General features: G+C 44.2%; 1 protein-coding gene across 14 annotated transcripts in view; it reads left to right on the forward strand.

Moving 5' to 3' along the window:
- The window catches only part of UNC80 (unc-80 homolog, NALCN channel complex subunit), a 192,723-nt gene that overhangs the window by 31,225 nt on the left and 139,763 nt on the right, over positions 1-21,735 (forward strand). For 12 of the 14 annotated variants that reach the window (XR_006284891.1, XM_043525302.1, XM_043525308.1 and 9 more), the window contains exons 8-14: positions 3,891-4,152; positions 9,512-9,646; positions 10,510-10,732; positions 11,557-11,697; positions 14,964-15,232; positions 17,586-17,966; positions 19,034-19,180. Coding sequence is in view for 13 of the 14 variants with exons in the window: in XM_043525302.1 (XP_043381237.1) it covers positions 3,891-4,152; positions 9,512-9,646; positions 10,510-10,732; positions 11,557-11,697; positions 14,964-15,232; positions 17,586-17,966; positions 19,034-19,180 (1,558 nt within the window). In the remaining variant the exon portion in view is untranslated. The remainder of the gene's footprint in view (positions 1-3,890; positions 4,153-9,511; positions 9,647-10,509; positions 10,733-11,556; positions 11,698-14,963; positions 15,233-17,585; positions 17,967-19,033; positions 19,181-21,735) is intronic. The other 2 variants (XM_043525306.1, XM_037912917.2) reach the window with 1 other exon arrangement.

The raw sequence follows: 21,735 nt of genomic DNA on the forward strand, positions 1-21,735 counted from the left end.
GCAGAGAAAGATGCATCACCTTATTCCTTTCTACAAGGGGGTGGGAATAGGCAGAGTCCTGGCTTCATCTTCTGTGCTTGCTGGTCAGTTCAGCTGAGCTGGTCTGGGAGATATTGGCGGGCAGATTTTATTTTTCTTTGGGGATAATTCTTTTTCTGGGATGCTGCTGGAGTGGTGCAGCAACCCTTTGTACAGGCTGTCTTTCTGATCCAGTCTTGGCCCGTTTGTTTTCTCCTCATGTGCATTTCACTCATTTCTCTCTTTGCAATGTTTTGAGAAGGGTATATGATGGGAGCCCTGATGTCAGTCTGGTGGGAAAGGTGTTTTTAAATTATCACTGTTTTCTTTTTCTCTTATTTAAAGTCTTTTTTAGATCACCCCACTTGTAATCACAATTTATGTTGACTGCAGCATTAATGGAAACATTTGAACTGTAGACTGAATAAAGCAATATATGCCAATACCTAAGGTCTAGTTTTCAAAAGTCAGTGCCTTTAAAAAAGACCTAGAGGAAGTCTGTGGTGTCCTCCATTGACAGAGGCTGGCAGCAAACCATCTCCTGCAGATTTGCTTGAACATTTTGAGTTCTGAATGAACACATTTCTTGGAGATGAATCCTTCCCAGCCACCCCATCTGCAAATGTGTCCCAGGAAGAAACTGCCAACCTACTCTGATTGCAGGTGGGGTCAGCATTGCAAACCTTTTGCTGAACCCTACTTAACTGAATATCCAAAAACCTACATTTGAATGGTCAAATTGGCTTATATTTTTAATATTATTTGTATTATCATAGAGCCTTGGCGCCCCAGTCATGCTGTAGGACCCCGATGTGCTAGGTGCTGTACAAACAGAACAAAAAGACAGTGCCTGCCCCCAAACAGCTTACAATCTAAGGGCTTGTCTACATGACTATTTAGTTCGCTGCAAGGTGGGCTTTGATCTATCCCGCAGTAGCCTGCCGCAGACCAACATCCATGTGGACCCTGCTGATGCACATTAACCGTTCTAGTCCTGGACTAGATCAAAATACATTAACAAACCGTTAATGTGTGTCAGCAGAGCCCCAGTGGGCAGCTTGTCTGCAGCAGGCTACTCTGTGGTAGATTCACACCCCAGCTTGAAGTGAACTAACTGTTCATTGAGACAGACTTGACTATAAGACAAGAGACAACAGATGGATACAGACAGACTGCATAGGGAGTACAAGGAAACAATGAGACAATATTGGTCAGCCTGATAGGCAGTGGTCCCAGCACACCAGCAGCCTAACTCTGTCAAGTGTCTTGTATCCAGTTAAGCTGTAAACTAGCAAAGCACTGAAGCGTGTATGTAACTTTAAGGACTAGCACAGTCCCACTGAAGTCAATGGAACTACTCATTCTTAAATGTTTTCCTGGATTGGGCTGCTCAGTACCGGGCTGGGTGTCCGAATGCAGATATGGATATCCTGCCTGGGTGCCTGTCTTTGAAAGCCTGCCTCCTCATGTGGCTCCGTAGACCTGTCAATATTGATGGTAAAAATTGCTGGCTGTTGTGATTTGTCCCAAATGCACGAGAACATCATTCATGAGGCAGTTATTGATTCTTTTGTGTCTTATGGAAAGTTTTAAAATGCAACAGGTACTCAGTTCACACAATTGTGCTTCTAGAACTGCATCCAGAAATCTTCCAGGTTATGAAACAGCACATCAAACCACAAATCTGTTCAATCTCCATACACAGAGGGAGATCAGTCATGTTCACCTGGGTCCCATTAAGGCAGTGTGGGGCTCAAGGTCACCACAGCACTGGCCCCCCACCTCTTGATCCTGCCCTGGCCTGGCATTATGGCTCCATCTGCTACTTGGAGGGATGATGGCAGAGGATCCCCCTTCCCGCCAAGAAGGCAGGGTTAGCAGCAAGGGGGTCCCCCAGTACTTACCCCAACTGCTGGGTGTTTGTATAAGTGAGGGGCTGGGTTTGCTGTGCTTTTCTTCCCTTGTGAGTGCTCTGCTGGGATAGTGTTGGTCAAGGCCCCGCATAGCAATGGGCCTTAGAGTTAACTCCCCACAGGGGTGAATGGGACAGTTCACCCCTCTCAGAGCTGTTGTTTCATGCTGTCTGCAGACTTGGGCAGACATCACTGTATCAGTTACACTGAAATCAGATTTCCAAGCTTTTCTTTGCAGCTATGAGGGCTAGAATGTTTCTGATGAAAGCTGAAATTCTGATATGAATGCCTCCCCCAGGTGCTGGGGCACTAAGCACAGGCCTGGAGTGCCCATTCCTTAACATGGACCTGATTGTTCTCAGTACCATAGAATTTTGCCAGCAAATATTGTGGCATCACGGGCAAACATTTCTTTGGGACCACACCTAGTTTGTAGATTCTCAGTGAGAGGGAATTTGGGGCTTACGCTTTTGCTTGAGAAGATTAACAACAAAAATATAATTTAATACTTTCTGATAGTTTTACTGAAAAAAGAACCTTGCATATGTGTGAGTGAGAATTCATGGATAGCAGCAACTCAGTGGAAGAACCAGGGCTCATCCTTTGAGACCCCATAGTTCATTCTTTTCTCTCTGTCCAGTACATTCAAGTCTGGAAACAAAAATACCAGGGATGTTTCATACTAAAAAGCATATCAAAAGAACATTCAGGAAGTGACACCACCAAAAGCAGCCAGGAAACTTGTAGGGAAAGGTGACATATGTCATATTTTCTACTATCCAGGGGCAAAAAGGGAGGTCATCTTATATAGCAGTAGCACTTACTCACATGAGAGCCACCAGATCCGTTTCAATTAGTTTAAGTGATTATTTTACCGGGCATTCCCAGCATGCTGCCATTTCTTTTAGTAACACCTGACTGTGTAACCTGCTCTTTCACATGTTACATGTCCTCCCATTAGAGCCTGACCAGCAGGGGTTTGAGTCTGCTCCTGATTCCTGCTCGAGGATTTAGTCATTGATTGCAAGTGGTAGAGGCCTGTTGTGCTTTTAGGCCCTGATTTAGGAATGCATCTCTGTTCAAGAAGACATCTAAGCACATGCTTAATTAAACATGCGCTTGAGTCTCACTGGGGATTTAAAGTTAAGCACATGCTTAAGTGCTTTCTTCAGCAAGGATGCTTTCCTGAACCAGTGCCTTATCCCCGGATTCAAACCTCTCTGTCAGCCCAAACAGAATCAATTACTTAAGCATCCTGGTAGCTGGAAAGTAGCTGAAAGTTCTGCAAATGTGAGGAGAGTGGAAGAGACCTTAAGACTCTGTCTTTAATGAGCAGGTGGATTTTAAGCCTGTCAGTTGTTAGTGCACTTGAGTCTCTGTGGAGAGTGACAACTTCTATCTCTCTCAGTCTATAACCATTTCTTAGTGGCCAGTAAATAGAGCATCATTAGTGTTGGTCTCTGGGGTGACTTCTGTTCCCCAAACTGGAGGGTAACACAGGAATAGTTTCCACCTACAAGAAGAAGACTAATTAAGTGGTGTCCTAGAGTGAATGATGAAAAGCAAACCCTAAGGGTATGTCTACACAGCAATAAAAGGGCCACAGCTTGGCGGGGCGGGGGGGTTAGCAGACTCGGGCTTCCAGGGCTCGGGCTGTGGGGCTATAAAATTCAAGTGAAGTGTTGACATTTGGGCTTGGGCTGGAGCCTGGGCCCTGAAACCTGGCAAGTGGGGGAGGCTCAAGCCTGAGCCTGAACATCTGCACTGCAATTTTTAGTCTTGTGAGCCCAAGTCAGCTGACCCGGGCTCTGAGACTCTGTTCCATGGGTTTTTTTATCGCAGCATAGACCTGCCATAAGTGTCTTTCTGGAAGGAACCTTTAGGCAGAACTCTGCACCTTGGGGGAAAGTATTAGCTCTAGCTGATTTCTAATGCTTCTCCTTTTATTATTTGGAACAGGGTATCATTAGTGATTCCGCCTTGCCAAAAGTCTCGCTATGCCACCTATTTTGATGTGGCAGTACTGCGCTGCCTGCTGCAGGCACACTGGTCTGAGGAGGGTACACAGTGGTCTCTGATGTATTATCTACAAAGACTGAGACATATGCTGGAGGAGAAGCCGGAGAAGCCACCTGAGCCGGAGACCATGCACCTGCCCAGGCCCCGCAGCAGTTCCATGGTAGCAGCAGCACCCTCTCTGGTGAACACCCACAAAACTCAGGTCAGAGACCCTCATTTAAAAGTAATCTTGGTAACTCTTTACAGTGATGGCAGGATTAGTCGTGATTCAGCACTGTGGTTTTAATTATATCATGAACTGTGGTGAAGTCACTTGTAGCATCGGAAATGTCCATATGTGGATTGCATAGACAGTCTTATTGCACTGGAATTCAGCATTCAGGTCTGATTTAACTATATACCATATTGCTATTCCAAGAGAAACAAAAAGAATAGGTATCACAGTCTCAATACAGTATTCTCCTTGAAATGAAAAACAAGACTCAAGACACAAGACCACCTTCTTTAAAACGTTGCAGCAAACAGCACACCGTGGGGTTGGAGCACAGCAAAGTACACTTGCTGTTGTGCGTGTAATTTCCCAAATGCTAGTGCAATAATAAAGTTGTTGTTCAAAGGTTCTCAGCACAGCAGCAGTGTGGATGGATGTGTTATTTGCATCAGCTAGACATCACACTGGAGTTCTGGAATCAGTGTTTCTGTACATGACAGGAGATCCCTTGACAATATAGCAAGATCTGCCTCTCCCAGCTTCACATTCTCAGGTCCTACCTGGTTTTTAAGTACTTTTTTTCCTACTTTACTCTGTTGTTCTTTACTAACATCTTTGTGAAATCCATTTGGTTCTTCACAGTTGAATGTAAATGTATTTTACTTTGCTGGTTGGTTTTTCGGGGGTGGGGGGTGGTCTTTTGGTCATTGATGTGAGGGTTCCATCCAGAACAGCAGTTTTTTTCAAGGCTAGACTAGATTGCTAAAGGTGACTTTCTCAACAGAAAGAAAAGGAGTACTTGTGGCACCTTAGAGACTAACAAATTTATTTGAGCATAAGCTTTCGTGAGCTACAGCTCAAATAAATTTGTTAGTCTCTAAGGTGCCACAAGTGCTCCTTTTCTTTTTGCAAACACAGACTAACACGGCTGCTACTCTGAAATTTCTCATCAGAGTTTCATACGTTCTGTCATGCTACATGGAATCAGAGTCCCTCTTAAAATGAAGGTGTTTAATAAACAGAGCAGCTGCAACTTCCACACAGCTGGAGTTTCAGCTTTGTCTCCCTTAGTCACCAGAGATCACTCCCTGTCTGGAGCTCTATACAGCCGTGATTTTCAACCTTTTTTCATTTGCGGACGCCTAAGACATTTCAAATGGAGGTGGAGACCCTTTGGAAATTGTAGACATAGTCTGCGGACCCCCGCTGACCGGAGGCTGAAAACCACTGCTATACAGCACACAGCGACATCTAGTGGCTGATTAATATTCCACAAGTAAACATATTATGCATGAGTATGTCAGTGATTGAGGCAGTTGTGATGGGTTTAGGCTTCTGAGGCACAGAAATGAAGAAGTCATGTTCTTCTCTGTTTTTCTGCCTGCTTGGCATTTCTTTCTCTCTCAGGAAGGCTCTGCGGGCTGAGAAATTAACTAGTGAGTGAGTTATGGTGCTAAGCTGAAAAAGTAGGCTTGCAGCATATTTCTTACGTTTCTGGCAGGAGCCCCATCAAGTTGCATTCTTCCTCTGTTTTTACTTAACCCAAGTTATTTTTTTCCAATAGAAAATCAAGCTTTCAGAATAAAATATCGGGCGTCCATGCTCAGAGTACAAATTCAAAATGTGAGCCTTAAATTGGTTCTGAGTCCATGGCCTCCTCTCATTAGGGCTTCATGTTGCAATATAGGAGAGACCCACACTTTTAAAGTGACAGCACTGGGTTTTATGGTACGTTGGTCATCTTCTCTATCATCTGGTCCTTTTGTCTTCATTAACTGATGTTAGACATGGCGAAAGAAAGAACTGCACAGAAATCAGCTCAGGAACAGGCAAGTAAGTAGGTTTAGTGATGGAGTACAGAGTGGATAGAAAAGATGTGGGGTTGCCATGTAACTTCTTCCACCTTCCTAAGCCTTAGCTTGTCTGTCATGCAGACTATTTATTTGTATGTGAAATACCATTAAAATATAATTCTGTGCATATCACAGCAAACTAGTTCTGATCAAATGGTTGTACTGTTATATATCTAGAGAAAGAGAATCTCAGTTCAGGCTGTAGGGGAATCATAGAATCATAGAATGAAGGATATATTTTAATATTTCATGCAGCATGCCATCAATGACATGTCCTGTTCCTTGTTGCAAAGCAGAACGGCAAGTGAATGAAGGCATATGAATAAAACAAATACCTTCTCCGTGACTCTAGTCAACAAGTATTTCAGTGTCAGGAAAAGTCTGCAGTGCACCTATATGCAGTGAATCCAGCATAGGGATAGAATTAGGAAATAAAAACCTTGAGGGCTTTCAAAACTGTACAGCTTTGCAATAACACTTCAGGAGCTAAGAGCAAAAACTTAAACCTAAAAACAGCAAAGCTGTGCTGACTAGATGTAATGGTAATTTAAACCCAAGAGTTTCAAGTGTAATACTCAGAAGCTGATAGAAATACAAATGAATTCGTAGCTAAACAGCCAGGCCAATACAGGGCAATAGGAGAAAAGATATATAGGAACAGCCTCTAAACAATTTTGTGGGTTTTCTTATTAGCCACACCTTATGTGTACTAGAGAAGCTGCATGATCGGCTATGATGGTAACCACATTTTTAACCAGTCTTCAACTAGAACATTAGACTAATTTCTCAAAATAGGCCATATCCCATAGTGTATAGTAAAGCTGACTGTGTAACTCAATTCATATACAGTGGTTTGTTTGAATAGCTGACTGTGAGCTCTTCTGCGCAGGGTGACTTCCTGTGTGTTTGTACAGTGCCTAGCACAGTAGGGACCTGATTTTTGTTTGGGTCTTTTTCACTACCCCAATACAGATAGTACAGTGATTATCACTAATGCACAGTGATGATAACCCTGAGTTAAATTTGTGTAGTGCCTTCCATCCACAAGGATTCCAAAGCACTTTGCAATCCAAGAGCCTGATCCTAGGAACTGCTGATTGCTCTCAGCTGCCGCTGATGTTAATAGGAGTTGAGAGTGCCCAGCACCAGAACCAAGCCCTGATTACCTTTTTATTGGATTTACTCTGTCATGTGCCACTTGTAATCTGCAGTCAAATTTGCAGATGGTTTTAAGAGCACATGCAAAACTCCATGTGTCCAATTTGGCCAAATGTCCGTTGTACTGAAATAACTCTCTCCCTGAAAAAGATCTATCTCTTTAGATGACTCCCTCGAACCTGTAGCGGTACATGAGCGCTGCAGAGTGTTCTGGTTTTTATCACATGGAAGTGTGGGGAGTGAGTTACTCAGTGGAAGGCTGGCAAGTGAGAATGCCCTACTCTGGGCATAAAACTGTAGGGGTTACAGGGATCTTTAAAGTTGGAAAACAGTATGAAGAGAAAAGGGTCTCAAGGGCCCAGTCCTGCAGACACTTAAACACACACTTGACTCTACTAATGTGAGTAGTTCCACTGACTTCAGTGGGATCAATCACACGAGTAAAGTTACATACATGCTTATGTGTTTGTAGGACTGGGCCTAAAGTAGCCAGGACTTGAACCTGTTACTGTACAGAAATCACTTCACCCCTGACTGAGGTGCAGCCACCTCTGGAGTGACAGGCAGGATTTCTTTTAACATCATACAGCAGCATTACACACTAGTTCTGGTGTCGGAATGAAGAGAGTAACCTCTCCAGCTGAAACAATATGGTGATATTTAGGCAGGCAGAATGGAATTACCTGCATGGGATTTGATCATGTCACAGGAGCGAACAGCCTTGCTCATGTGACACGTGCCAAACAATCTTTGATTACCGCAAGTGGACAGGACCAGGCTTTGTTTCTCTTGAAGGATGCCACCTCCTGCACCTCCTTCTTTATCATCATATAGCTATAGCAACTCAGGCTCAAGAGAGAAACCTGCTGAGTTTCCAGTCCACCAAGGGGTTTGGATACCTAGAGATAAGTGGATGCCTAGGATGTTTTGAGGCCTGAGGCTTTTAAAAAAATTAAGGAGGTAGCAGTAAGTAAAGATACACAAGTAAAGATATCCCAGAGCACCATTGCTGGAATTAAGGATGCTCACTGCAAACATCAGCTTTGTTTTTTATTCATTTAATGAAGCCTGAGCCTCTAAAAAACGTTTAATAAAATGATAAAAATGTCTGTATTTGTACAAACCAAGTAATTCTTAACATTATTTAGATGGAGAGGGTGATGACAATGCTGTTCATCACAATCCACACGCTAAGTCAGAAACATTAATGCAGTGATTCCCAAACTTTTGTACTGGTGACCCCTTTCACATAGCAAGCCTCTGAGTGCGACCCCCCCCTTATAAATTAAAAACACTTTTTAATATATTTAACACCATTATAAATGTTGGTTGCAAAGCAGGGTTTGGGGTGGAGGCTGACAGCTTGCGACCCCCCATATAATAACCTTACGACCCCCTGAGGTGTCCCGTCCCCCAGTTGAGAACCCTTGTATTAATGTATTTTGGATATTATTGGTATATTTCATGAAACTAACACTTGCCTCTTACACATCACTTTTTAGTCATAGATTTCAAAGCACTTTATAAGGGAAGATAATTATAATTATCCATAGCTGCTGGTGAAACTGGTGAAACAACCTGTCCAAGCTCATACACTATGCTAGTGTTCTTGCTGGGAGTAGACTGCATGTCTCCTGACTCCCAGTCCAATGCACTGCTTCCTGCCATTGATGGTTTTTGTAGTGGCAAAATGTTGTCATTTTAAATGATAAACTATTAGAACTAATCTTTTGTCTCTGAATCTCTAAATATATTTAACCCTAAAATGTGAGAGTGGAGTTTTGTCTGATGGAATTAAGGTTCTTCTCCTTTGGAGCTGTCCTTGGATGGGATTGAAGTAGATGATTTAGTTCAGCGGTGGCCAGCCTGGGGCTCCGGAGCCACATGCAGCTCTTCAGAAGTTAATATGCAGCTCCTTGTATAGGCACCGACTCTGGGGCTGGAGCTACAGGCACCAACTTTCCAATGTGCTGGGGATGCTCACTGCTCAACCCTTGGCTCTGCCACAGGCCCTGCCCCCACTCCACCCCTTCCCGCCCCCTCCCCTGAGCCTGCCATGCCCTCACTTCTCCCCCTCCCTCTGGAGCCTCCTGCAGGGCACAAAACAGCTGATTGGGAGGTGCAGGGAGGGCCTGATCGGCAGAGCTGCTGGTGGGCAGGAGGCGCTGGGAGGTGGGGGGGGGGACTTATGGGGGGGCTGCTGACGTATTACTGTGGCTCTTTGGCAATGTACATTGGTAAATTCTGGCTCCTTCTCAGGCTCAGGTTGGCCACCCCTGATTTAGTTGCTTACTTTCTATTTCTACTTGTGCCTGTTTTTCTTCTTTTGGGGAGTGAAGGATCTCACAATGAAGTGCAATGAGGAGGAAAAATCACTAAGCACTGAGGCCTTTGCTAAGGTGTCACTCACCAACCTGCGCAGGCTAGCTGTGCCAGATCTCTCCACAGACATGGGAATGAACATCTTTAAGAAGGTGAGTAGCACAGTAATGTGTTTTTGGTTTATCTACAATCCAGTGCCAAAACACATACCATGTATACAACTGTTAAAAGTTTGCATTGAGTCTATATTTAGGTTGAACATGAGGCACACATTTGTTTTTTTCGATGGACATGTTATATGTCAGTGTATGATGTATACATGTATGTATTCATATTTACTCTATGAGCCCAGTGATGAAATCTGTACTCATATCAAGCTCTTATTGAAATCAATGGGAGTTTTCCCTAAGTGACGGTGGTTTGCAGCCAGATCCTCAAATTACATTAATCAGAGGACCTCCATCAGTTTCAATAGATCTATGCTGGTTTTACACCTGAGATCTGAGTCTAAATCTGTAAAGCACTCTCCCCGGAAGGCCCTTGCCTTGGAGTTGAAGGTTATACAAACAAATTAAGATTCATAATATAAAAAATTAAACAGATTAATCAAACAAGGGAATCCAATGCACAAAAAAGGGAGGAGAGAAATGGGAAAAGAAAAAATAAATATAGGTCCAACAACAGTAATAATGAAAAATCTTTGAAATAAAGAATGTCTTAATTATAAAACTGGAGGGATGGGTTGAGACAGATGTCAAGGAAAGTAAGTCATCACCTTAGCATTTCCCGTAGCAAAGTGTGGTTGCTCTCCCAACATGAGGTGCACTGGTGCGGTCCTTAAATGTGGGTGGTGCTGGAGTGCAGATACCCATCATAGACAAAGGGCTAGAGTGGGGAAATTTAGGATTGGGCTCTGCATGCTTATCCTTCATCTGTTTGTGTCCTTCCCCTCTAACTGTAGTGAAATCCCTGTAGCCTCTGCCTGGCTCTAACCCCTCTCCTCTTCCTTCTGCAGTTTAAGAGCCGCAAAGAGGATCGAGAGCGTGAGCGCAAGGGTTCTATTCCTTTCCACCACACTGGGAAAAAACGGCAGCGAAGGATGGGGGTGCCCTTCCTGCTCCACGAGGATCATTTGGATGTGTCACCCACTCGCAGCACATTCTCCTTTGGCAGCTTTTCTGGGGTCGGAGAGGACCGGCGCAGCATTGAGAGAGGAGGATGGCAAACTGCCATACTAGGTGACTGATGGGAAAGGATTAATATCGCAACCCTGTATTCTGATTAATTGTTCTGCTCCAGAATGTTCCCAGAATAGCAGAGTGGAACGGAGGCTCTTTATTTCTCCATCACTCTGTCACGGGAAAACAGGCCCTCCCTTTGATGGCTGGTTATGTCCTTTGCCCTGACTTGCAGTTTGCCGCACCTGTTGTAGAAATGGCATAGTCTTTCTGCCAGCTTCTAAGGTGAAGCTTGTTGTTGTGCTGACTGCTGACCTTGAATGACCATGTTTAGGTCAGTTTGTTTCTAATAAGTAAATAGGACTTGGGCAAAACGTATTTCCAGTCAGTCCCAGGAGAATGACCCTCCCCCAGCCTTACTCCTGGCATTAATGGGAGTTTTGCTTGAGTAACTAGATGTACACTAAGGCTATGTCTACACTATGGACACAGCTGTGCCTCCGTAAGGTCTCCCGTATAGCCACACTTTGCCAGCAGGAGAGAGCTGTCCTGCCGGCATAATTGAACCACTCCCAACGAGTGGCATTAGCTTTGTCAGAAGGAGAGCTTCTCCTCTTGACATAGCGCTGTCCACACCAGCACTTTTGCCAGGGAAACTTACGTCAGTCGGGTGGGGGGGAGGGGTTCACATCCTTGACCGACAAAAGTGGTAGTGTAGACAAAGCCTCAATAAGGATTTTCCACTTGGGCTCTGTTTCATACAATTCAAGTGAGGTCTGGACTCCTGCTAATCTCAGTGAACCCCATTCTCACATCTCAACTTCTAGCCCTCACGCGTTCCTTAGACTTGCAAGCTAAATGTCTGTTTGGTGTGTTCATCCTAGGGAAGTTCACCAGACGGGGGAGTTCTGACACAGCTACAGAGATGGAGAGCCTGAGTGCTAGACATTCTCACTCTCATCACACCCTGGTCGCTGACTTGCCTGACCACTCAAACAGCCACGGAGAGAATACCGTCAAAGAAGGTGTGTCAAATATAGCAGTGAGCAAATACCACACTGGAGTGTGAACGTCAGGAGGCTGAGATAGTTTTATTTTTTTAATTGATTAATATCTGATGAATCCCCTCTTTCCCATTTTGGTTTTTCTGTATATCTCGTTGTTTCTTCTTTTTGTCCTATTTAGGATTATCATTATAATCTCTTACAAAGGACATGCACCCACCTTTAGGCTGGGACACAGCACCTTTTTAACAGTGTACAGGAACACTGCACAGAAGTTTAGGGCAGGAAGTCAATCTTGCTAACTCCTGTGATTTTATTATGTGTCTCACAATATTTGATGGTTTTCTGAAAGACCCAACTGCTGGAATTAAGAAATTGCATGAGAATCTCAGCTTTCACCTTATTTTTAAAAAGTTCATTTCTAACCCACATGATTTCAGGGAAAAGTTCAAAAAAAATGAAGCAAGTGAAACCCTAAAGGCCCAAGAAATAGAAGGCAAGGAAAAGGAACCCAGAATTTGACTTTAAAATCATGAGGGTTTTTTAACAATAATCTCATGATTGTTTTTTGGACCTGACTCATGATTTTTGAACACTTGGGGTTGGCAGTTCTGGAAATTGCTAAAAGTGCTTTATCCATTTAAAACTGCAAGAGCCATAAAGGTAGGAAGATTGTAATGGCTCCTATCAGCATATGGCCACCCCATCAGAGCTAAGACCCCCTCTTCTTACAGTAACAGAACTGGCTACCAATAGAACAAGAGCACTGCCACAGTTTCCCTATAGTAGGGCTGCTAAAATTATACAAGACACCTCAGTCTTAACAGGCTGGCACTGTTACTAATGAGAAGTTTTCCAGCCTTAGGGTGGGGAGGGCAGGAATCAAGCATAGACAGCTGCTGCCTCCCTTTTAGCCAGGTGCAAAAAACATTTAAGCCTTCCATCTATCATTGGTAGAGTTGAATCCCAGAGTTACAAACCCCAGAGTTACGAACTGACCAGTCACCCAAACACCTCATTTGGAACTGGAAATACGCAATCAGGTAGCAGCAGAGACCAAAACAAAAAAAGCAAATACAGTACAGTATTGTGTTAAACGTCAACTACTAAAACAAATAAAGGGAGAGTAGCATTTTCTTCTGCATAGTACGGTTTCAAAGCTGTATTTAGTCAATGTTCAGTTGTAAACCTTTGAAAGAACAACCCTAATGTTTTGTTCAAAGTTATGAACAATCTCCATTCCCGAGATGTTTGTAACTCTGAGCTTCTGCTGTACTCAGATGGCCCCTGGAGTATCTGAGCACCTCTCCGTTTTTATCCACAGAACACCTCTGTGAGGCAGGAAGTGCTGTAATCTTTGTAGATGGAGAGTTGAGGCACAGAGAGGCCATGTGACTTGTCCACGGTCACACAGGAAGTCAGTAGCAGTACAGAAAATTGAACCCAGGTTGCCCAAGTTCTAGGCTAATGCCCTAACCACTGGACCATCCTTCCTCTTCCGTTGTCATTTGACAATATTTTTCCTCTAAAACGTAAAATATAAAATCCATTAATCCGGCAAAGAAGGGGGCTCTATTCCCATGCAGATACTTAACTCAGTGGCAATCCACTCTCACTAATATTGGTGGTGCATTGTCCACCTCCACATAGGAATTTGTCAAGTTGCTGAAACTCTGCGTCTTATTTGTTCTTACTTGATTAGCTAATCTTTTTGTGTGTGTGCAGCCACAGTCCAAGGTACTAGTGAGCTTTGAAGATTTTAGCAAGGAAAGAAATAAAGCTGGTCAAAAAGTTTCAAAATTTGAAATTGCAATGAAATTTTTCATTCAAAATGTTGATGTGCCAAAAAAAAAAAAAAAAAAAAAAAGGAGGATATCGTTTTTGTGAAAATGTCCTCCAAATGTTGACCCAATCTTCACCCAGCCATATGCTAAAAGCGTGTTTTAAAGGAATGAAAGAAAACAAGGCAGTTTTTAGCCATAGAACTGAGTGCTTGACTCATTTTGCCCCAGACAGGGCTCAGGGAGGGTTTGCAACACAACACTTCTCACTAGATAAAGTCCTGACCGCAGCTACAACGTGGGTATTCCGGACATAGCCCCTAAGGGAAGAACCTGAGTAGCAAAAAGCAGCTGTGCACCTTCAATCTAAGCACTTGATATAATCTCCGCCACTCCTTCCACCTGTCATCACTTCTCTGGGTTGCACTGCAGCCAGTCTCATTCAGATGCTGAATACATTGCTCAGCTGGGTCCATAAAGATGGAGATGTAAAGCAGGTTGTCACCAACATCCCGAAGGCACCATATGCTGAGCCTCCTAATGGCTTGATGTGCCATTGAACCGGAGGGCGCCTTGCAGTACCCACTGAGCCTTTGGGGTAGACTCAGAGCAGGTCTCCGACTCAGCTGAATTCTTTTTTTCTTTTAGTTCATTTGAGCCCCCAGATTCCAACTGGAGGCCTGGCACAAAATGGTTTGGAATTAGTTTCAAACATGCCAGGCTAGCTAGTAGCTTGGAGCCACAGACCTCCTTGGGGAGCAGATTGAAGTGCCTCCAGGACCAGGCCGGGAGCGCTGCTGCTGCACCCTTTGGAAAGTTGGAGCATGCAGTTATTGGATCCAGCTCTGAACAGAGCCTCGCTCCCCCTGTCTCCTTTGAGAGGCTCGTATGGCTAATCTGGAGCAGTACTACCAGCACTTCTTAGTGCTTGTGGTGTTGTGCCTGCCTGCTGCCCCCTGCACAGGAGCACCGTCTTCTACCTTATACCCCCATGCTGAGCAGGGCACTATCTATCTATGAATGAGCTACCAGGCCACACAGCTAGTAGAGGAAGATGTATTTGGGTGGCGTGAAATGAGCATTTGGGATTCATTTTCCGAAGTCACTCTCTGAACAATTCTGAATAGCCTCAGAAAGGCTGCATTTGTGTCAGCTAAAATCTAGCGTAGGCACATCTCCCCCTTCCCTGGTGCTTACACATTTCAGGCAAAGCTCTCCTCTCTGGGCTGCTCTGCAGATTCCTCACGTCTGAGCTGCATTCGTTCCGGGAGCAGTTTGCCATGCACTAGGTCAGATCCGTATCAGAAAGGCTTACTAAAAGTTGGAGAGCTGTGATGCTCACGTTTCTAACTGATCCTTAAGATACTTATGTGCTGACAAATTTAGAAATAATAAAACAAATTACACTATTGCCTGTGGTGCTAATTACCGTAATAAGCACAGCCTGAATGGGTAATTTTGTCACTAAAACAGGAAAGGCCAAGATACCTGTTTTCTGTCTTACAGTGCGATCCCAGATTTCTACCATCACTGTGGCCACCTTCAACACCACCCTGGCCTCATTCAACGTGGGCTACGCGGACTTCTTCAGCGAACACATGCGGAAGCTGTGCAACCAGGTGCCCATTCCAGAGATGCCCCATGAGCCGCTGGCCTGCGCCAATCTCCCACGGAGTTTGACTGACTCCTGCATCAATTACAGCTGCCTAGAGGACACGGATCACATTGACGGCACCAACAACTTTGTCCACAAGAATGGCATGCTGGATCTTTCGGTAATTGGCAAAGGAACAAGAAAAGCCTCAGCCCTCTTCTGTCAATGCAGCTGTGCCATTGAGCTAACCTGAGAGAGCTTTTTTCCATAGTCTCTCTATATACCTATCCATTCCAGCATGGCAGGAAGGTCATTCAAGACCAGTCGGGTACATTTGAAAAATACTAAAGGGTATAGTCTTTCAGGTAATGCAACTTCTGTTCTTCTTAACGAGAGAGTAATACATGTGCACCAAGGGAGAATACACCCATAAAGTTCTGATTGAAACCTAGGAAAGCAAATAAATTATAACAGAAAACGTTTCCTTCTCTTTCTTCTCATTTATGATCCTTCCTCTGGCAAGCTAAAAGGCTTGTTAATTGTTTGGAAGCAGAGAATTCCTCAGGTAACCATCTCTCCTCTCACTGCATCTGCCTTACAGATCCTTGCAGTTGGCTCTAATGAAAAGAGAGATTATTTCAGTGTACTTGCTGAGATGAATCCTTCACATTTAACAGGATTTAGTAAGAATTAAAAGAAGTAGTCAAGCGTGTAGGCATCTGCCTTGCAGATCCTGACATATTCAGTGATACAAACACATAGTAAGAGATGGTCCCTGCCCTTTGGGAGGGGAAGTAACTTGCCCAGGTTTACACAGTAAATCCGTGGCAGAATAGAACCCAAGTCTCCTGACCTGCATGCTTGTGGCCTACCCAGTAGATCATGCTGCCTTAACTATCTGGGAGTCATTTCCTAGTGCTATCACAGAGGTTTCTGACACTGGACTAGCAGAAAAGATCTTTGTGAGGGAAATAGATTTCCTTGAAAGGTGAGAGATTCATCCATGTCAAAATTTCAGCAAAGCCCACCACCGCCCAGACTCCTGGCTCTGGCAGATCATTTACCTTCTTCCTTCTGTTGAGTGAGCGAGCGGATAGAGTTGGGTAGTGAATCCAAACTCTCACGATAGCCGAGGGAGAAGAAGACATTCAAAATCAAACCCTTGCATTTAAAATATTCACTGCTTCTTGGAATTTTGTCCTCCCTTGGCTTCCATGACTGACCTCTTCTGCTTCTCCTTCCCGCCTCTCTAATTGCTCCTTCAGCATGTCCTTAGGAGGATCCTCCTCATCCTCTCCACCATCTTTCTTGAGAGGTTCCACAGGGTTCTGTCCGGGTCCTCTTCTCTTCTACCTCCATACCTTGCCTCTGGGCAATCTCATCCGCAAACACAAATTCAACTGCCTTCTCTATGCTGATGACTCACAGATCTACCTTTCCACTCCAGACCTTCTCTCCTTCTGCCAAAACTAAAATTTCAGCCTGTCTCACAGACATCGCCTTGTGGATGTCTAGCCACTAGCTCAAGCTCAACATGGCTAAAACTGAGCTCTTAATCTTTCCACCCCCACAAGAACTTCCCCCTCCGCCTTCTCAATCACTCTGAAAAACCTCAACATTCTGCCTGTTGCTTATGCCTATAACCTGGGTGTCATCTTCAGCTGAGATCTCTCTGAGCTTCACATCCAGATTATATCTAAACCTTGCAGATTATATCATGAGTCTTCACATCCAGATTATATCTAAACCTTGCAGATTCTTTCTGAATGACATCTCTGAGATTAGGCCTTTACTTTCCATCCACACAGCTGACATTCTTGTCCAGGCTGTCATAGTCTGGCATCTCAGTGACTGCAATGTCCACCTCTCAGCCCTTGGTAAATGCAATCTTGCCCTGCTTGTATCCATTCAGAATGCTGCTGCAAAGATCATTTTTCTAGCCCATTGCTTTGATCATGTAACCCCTCTCTTTGCATCCCTCCACTGGCTCTTCCTCCTCTATCACATTAAACATAAAGCTGCTTGTCTTCACTTTCAAGGTCCTTCATAGCCTATTCCTACCCTCTCTAGCCTCTCTCATTCACCATTGAGATGTTTGTTGACTACCACCTCCAGTTGGCCTCTAACACCATCCTCCATTGACCACTTGTTAAATTTGTGCTTTTTCCCATGCTGCCCATTACATTTGGAAGGAATTCCCCATAAACATCCTCAAACAAATGCATTATCCTCCTTCACATCCCTCCGCAAAACTCTCTCTTGCTGGGATGTCTTCAAAAAACTTGATGATGGTTAGGCCGTTGGTGTGCTGAGACCACTGCCTACCATGATGACCAATATTGTCTGATTGTTCCCTTGTGCTCCCCGACTGTGCGTCTGTGACAAGACACCTCTTGTCTCTTGACTTACATCTAGATTGTAAGCAGTCCATGGCTAGGGCTCTTATGCGCCAATGTAATACAAATACGAAATGATGATGATGATGATACAGAAAACAAGTCTGACCAAAACATGTTGTTGTCCTCTTTCTCCAGGTGGTTCTGAAGGCCGTTTACTTGGTCCTGAACCACGACATCAGCTCCCGGATCTGTGATGTGGCGTTGAACATCGTCGAGTGCCTGCTGCAGCTTGGCGTGGTGCCCTGCGTGGAGAAAGTCAGAAGGAAGAGTGAGAACAAGGAAAATGAGGCCGCGGAAAAGAGACCAAGTGAGGGATCCTTCCAGCTCAAGGGGGCTGCTTCGGGCAGCCCAGGCTGTGGATTCAGGGCCCCCCCAGTCAGTGGAACTGGAGATGGGGGAGGAGAAGAAGGTGGAGGTGGAGGAAGTAGTGGAGGAGGAGGTGGCGGCGGAGCTGATGGAGGTGGTGGAGGAGGAGGTGGAGGGCCTTATGAAAAGAATGATAAAAATCAAGAAAAGGTATGTTTGGGTACCATGTAATATAGAGAATACATGCATGTGACATAAGGTATGTCAAGTGTGTGTGTGTGTGTGTGTGTGTGTATATGTGGGTGAGTAATTATCATTTCCTTTTCCCTTTCTGTTTTTGGGAAACTGCTAGGTTTTCTTTTCTTTGCACCTCTAAGATATATTCATTTGTGTCACTGCGGTACCCACATCAAACCCAGTGCATGCATCACCATGGAGAATTCAGCACCCTCTGCTGTGGCTACCCAAGCAAAGCAACTCCGCTAAGCAGCCCTAATTGGCCTAGCGTGGCTGCATTTTTAAGATAAAACAAGTATTCCTGATGCCTTGAATAGGTGCTGTTTTACATACTCTACAAATGCTTTTTTAAAACAGGAAAAATTATTGCTGAATTTTTCTGCTTTTTATTATTTATCTTATGGTAACACTTAGAGGCTCCCACATTCTAGGCACTGTGCAATCAGGAAGAGACAGATAGTGCCCTGAAGAGATTACAATCTAATGAGACAAGACAGACAAAGTCACACAGCAGATTATGACAGGGCTAGGAATAGAACCCAGGTCTCATGACTCCACATCCTGGGCCTTATCCACTAGATGACAACACAGACTTCATTTTGTTACTTGACTAGGGTTCTGATCCTTGAGTTCCTTAGGACTTGGTTCTGCCCCTCTTACTCATGTTCAGTAGTACTTTATGAGTAGTCCCATGGATTTCAATGGGAGTACTTTCAGTAAAGTAGTACTCACTATCAGTCCAGGTAGCACAATCTGAGCTTTACTACCTGGCAGATAGCTGAATACTAGGAGTACCCCAATTGACATCAGTGCTCATTGTAGTCAGAATTGCACCTGATAGCAAGTTTTTGAAGGATTAAGCCCTGAGCTTGAATAGGTAAAAATCAATAGCATTTTCAGGAGTTACTTAGCTATTCAGACTAATATTGGACTGTTTGCCAGCAAGAATGTGCAGCGGTGTGTTCTGAGCAGGTGCTAAAGGTATGCCAGTTACCTGACCTCAGTGTCACATGGTGTCGTTTCCCCTCTGCGGCTCTTAGGATGAAAGCACTCCCATAAGCACCCACAGGCTGGCATTGACGATGCTGATCAAAATAGTGAAATCCCTGGGCTGTGCTTATGGCTGCGGAGAAGGACACCGAGGGCTCTCTGGAGATCGTCTGAGACACCAGGTATTCCGGGAGAATGTAAGAGAACTAAAGCAGATTCCAGCTCTCCCTAACCCCTTCTTTCTGAAATGAGTCTGCTGATGTTGGGAAGCCCACACTCTCCCCCTAAACACAGCTTCCTTCATATTCGTCATTAAATGCTGTCCCCCAATTTCAGCAGCACCTACTGAGCACTGCAGCCGAGCCAAGGCAGCTTTAAGCCATCTTTGTCCCTTTCAAATTCCTGGCCCTGCTAGGGGCATGTCTCGGGCCCAACTCAATTTAGAGCTGGCCCAGGGGCTTCTCTGCCATGCAGATTTGCAAAGCCCTAGCGTGGACATACTGCACTAGCAAGAGTTACTTTGTACACTGGTGCAGCATGGCTACACTGGGGAGGTTTACAGTGGTGACTATATCAGTTTGATTACATCGGTACAAAAATCCATAAGTGTAGACAAGCCCTGCGTTACCTGCTGGTGGCCTTGAATGTCTGCTTATGGGCTGCTCCAGCAACCCCGAATAGCCAGGGTGCACTGTGCTCTAGGCATGCTCCCGTGCTGCAGACCCCCTCCTCCATCATGAGGTAGCTTTACCTAGTTTGCTGGCCCTTTGATGCCATGCGAGCAGCATAAAGGGCCCAGAATTGCTCAGTTATCGCTCTGATTGCATCCCAGAGAATTAAAACCCAGGTATAGGCGATTTCAATGGGAACACAGCGCCCAGTGTCCTGCCAAACAGGTGAATTCTAAAGGCGCAGTCTCGCAAACACTTTTTACTGGCCATCATGCTTGCTACAGTGAGCATTCCCATTGGCTTCATTAGCAGGTGTAGACTGTGCCCGCGAAAATGGAGGTGGAGGTGGAGGTGGGATTGAGACCTGGCTATAAACCTGGCCTAGAGAGGGAGATTTTATAGGATCCCCCCCGTTAACTGTCTCAGTTAGTTAAAAAGTTGACAGTAGACGTGCATGCAGCATTTTGTATTTTGATACTGAGCCTTGAATTCAAAGCGTATAGCTGTATAGGTGAACCTCAGAGTGCTATGAGCTCAAGGCTAGAGCGGAGCAAGTCACTGATTTTTTGGATTGGTGGCCACACTGAAAAACGTGGGGAAAAAGTATATTTGTTTCGAACTGAAAAATTTTGTTTGGGTTGAATGAAACATTTCAAATGTCAAGTCAAAATGACATTTTCAAAATTGTTTCAACATTTCCAAAATAATTTTTTCAGCTGAAACAGTTTGCGAAATTTGCGAATAGTTTCAGTCCCCCCAAAAATGCATTTTCCAGTAAATTTTATATTTGCTGCAAAAAAAAAAAAAAAAAATTTTCCCCGCTCCAGTCAAGATCAGGAACAGTTCAACTTCTCTAAGTGTTTGATTACATTGTAAAATGCAGATGTATTTCTATTTCCTTCAGTTTACTTTGCAGTTTGTTTGCATGCTTTTAGTTCTGATGCATGTTTCCTTGCCATTTACTGAGCATTTTTTACCAGTTTTGAGAGATGGATTCATGCTGTAAAACCCCAGAATAAGGACTAGAACTTTAAAAGATAGGACTCCTGAAGGTACTCGTTGCTGATTTTTATCCTGGCTTTCGTCAGCATGTTGGGTCAGATCTTCCTATCTAAGTACCTGTATGACCTCATCACCATAGAAGCTGAGCGCTTCATAGCCTTTGCGACACCCCATGAGGCAGGGAAGTATTACCCCTATTTAACAGACACACACAGACTAAGGCCCAGATTTTTAAAGGTATTTAGGCGTTGCTGTGCTCCAGTGTTACAACACCTAAGTCTCATTTTTAAAAGCAATTTAGGCACTTAAGAACCTAAATCCCTTTTGAAAATAAGATATTGGCTCCTAAATAAGTTAAGCATTGCAACGCTGAGCACAGCAATGCCTAAAGACATTTAAAAATTCAGGCCTACCTGACTTGCCCAGTTTTACACGGGAAGTCTGTGGCTGAGCCAGGGATGGAACACAGAGCACATAAGTAGCAGGCCCTGTGTTTAAAATTCTCCTTTGCATTCCCCTGCTTCCAAAGCTGCTCTGTGCAGGCTGGTCCCGCTGCTCTGGTTTGGGCAGTGAAAAAGTTGCTTTAATTTATGCTGGGCTGTAATGGCCACAAGAGGCTGAAGACACAAGTGAGGATTGGTGTGGCATAGGGATGTCTTAGCAATGCTTCCTTGTCCAAATTATACTAGCAGCAGGAATGAGGAGAAACATCAGAGTCCCTAAATCAGATCCACACTGCTTTGCAGTAGTGTGATCTTCAGACTGGGTTCTACAGCTTTAAATTCAGATTATGCTGACAGTGCAATGCAAAGCAGCTGCACCACATTAGAGGATCTAGCTAGTTGTTTTCCTGGAGACAAAAATTGTAATTAATTTCATTTTAAACTGAAAATACAAAATAGTCATCAGGCAATTCCAAATGTCTGTGTGCTGGGTTTTTTTATTTTATTCCTTTTTAAATCCTAATTCACCAGTTCTCCTGTTTCACTGTAATTTGCGCCACCGTTTTCCTGTCTATATAAACCTCCAAAGTCAGGGATGTGAAACTAAGAAAAAAGTAGAAAAGAATTTATTTTCAT

The sequence above is a fragment of the Chelonia mydas genome, chromosome 11, assembly GCF_015237465.2.
Source record: "Chelonia mydas isolate rCheMyd1 chromosome 11, rCheMyd1.pri.v2, whole genome shotgun sequence".
Classification (NCBI taxonomy): domain Eukaryota; kingdom Metazoa; phylum Chordata; order Testudines; family Cheloniidae; genus Chelonia; species Chelonia mydas.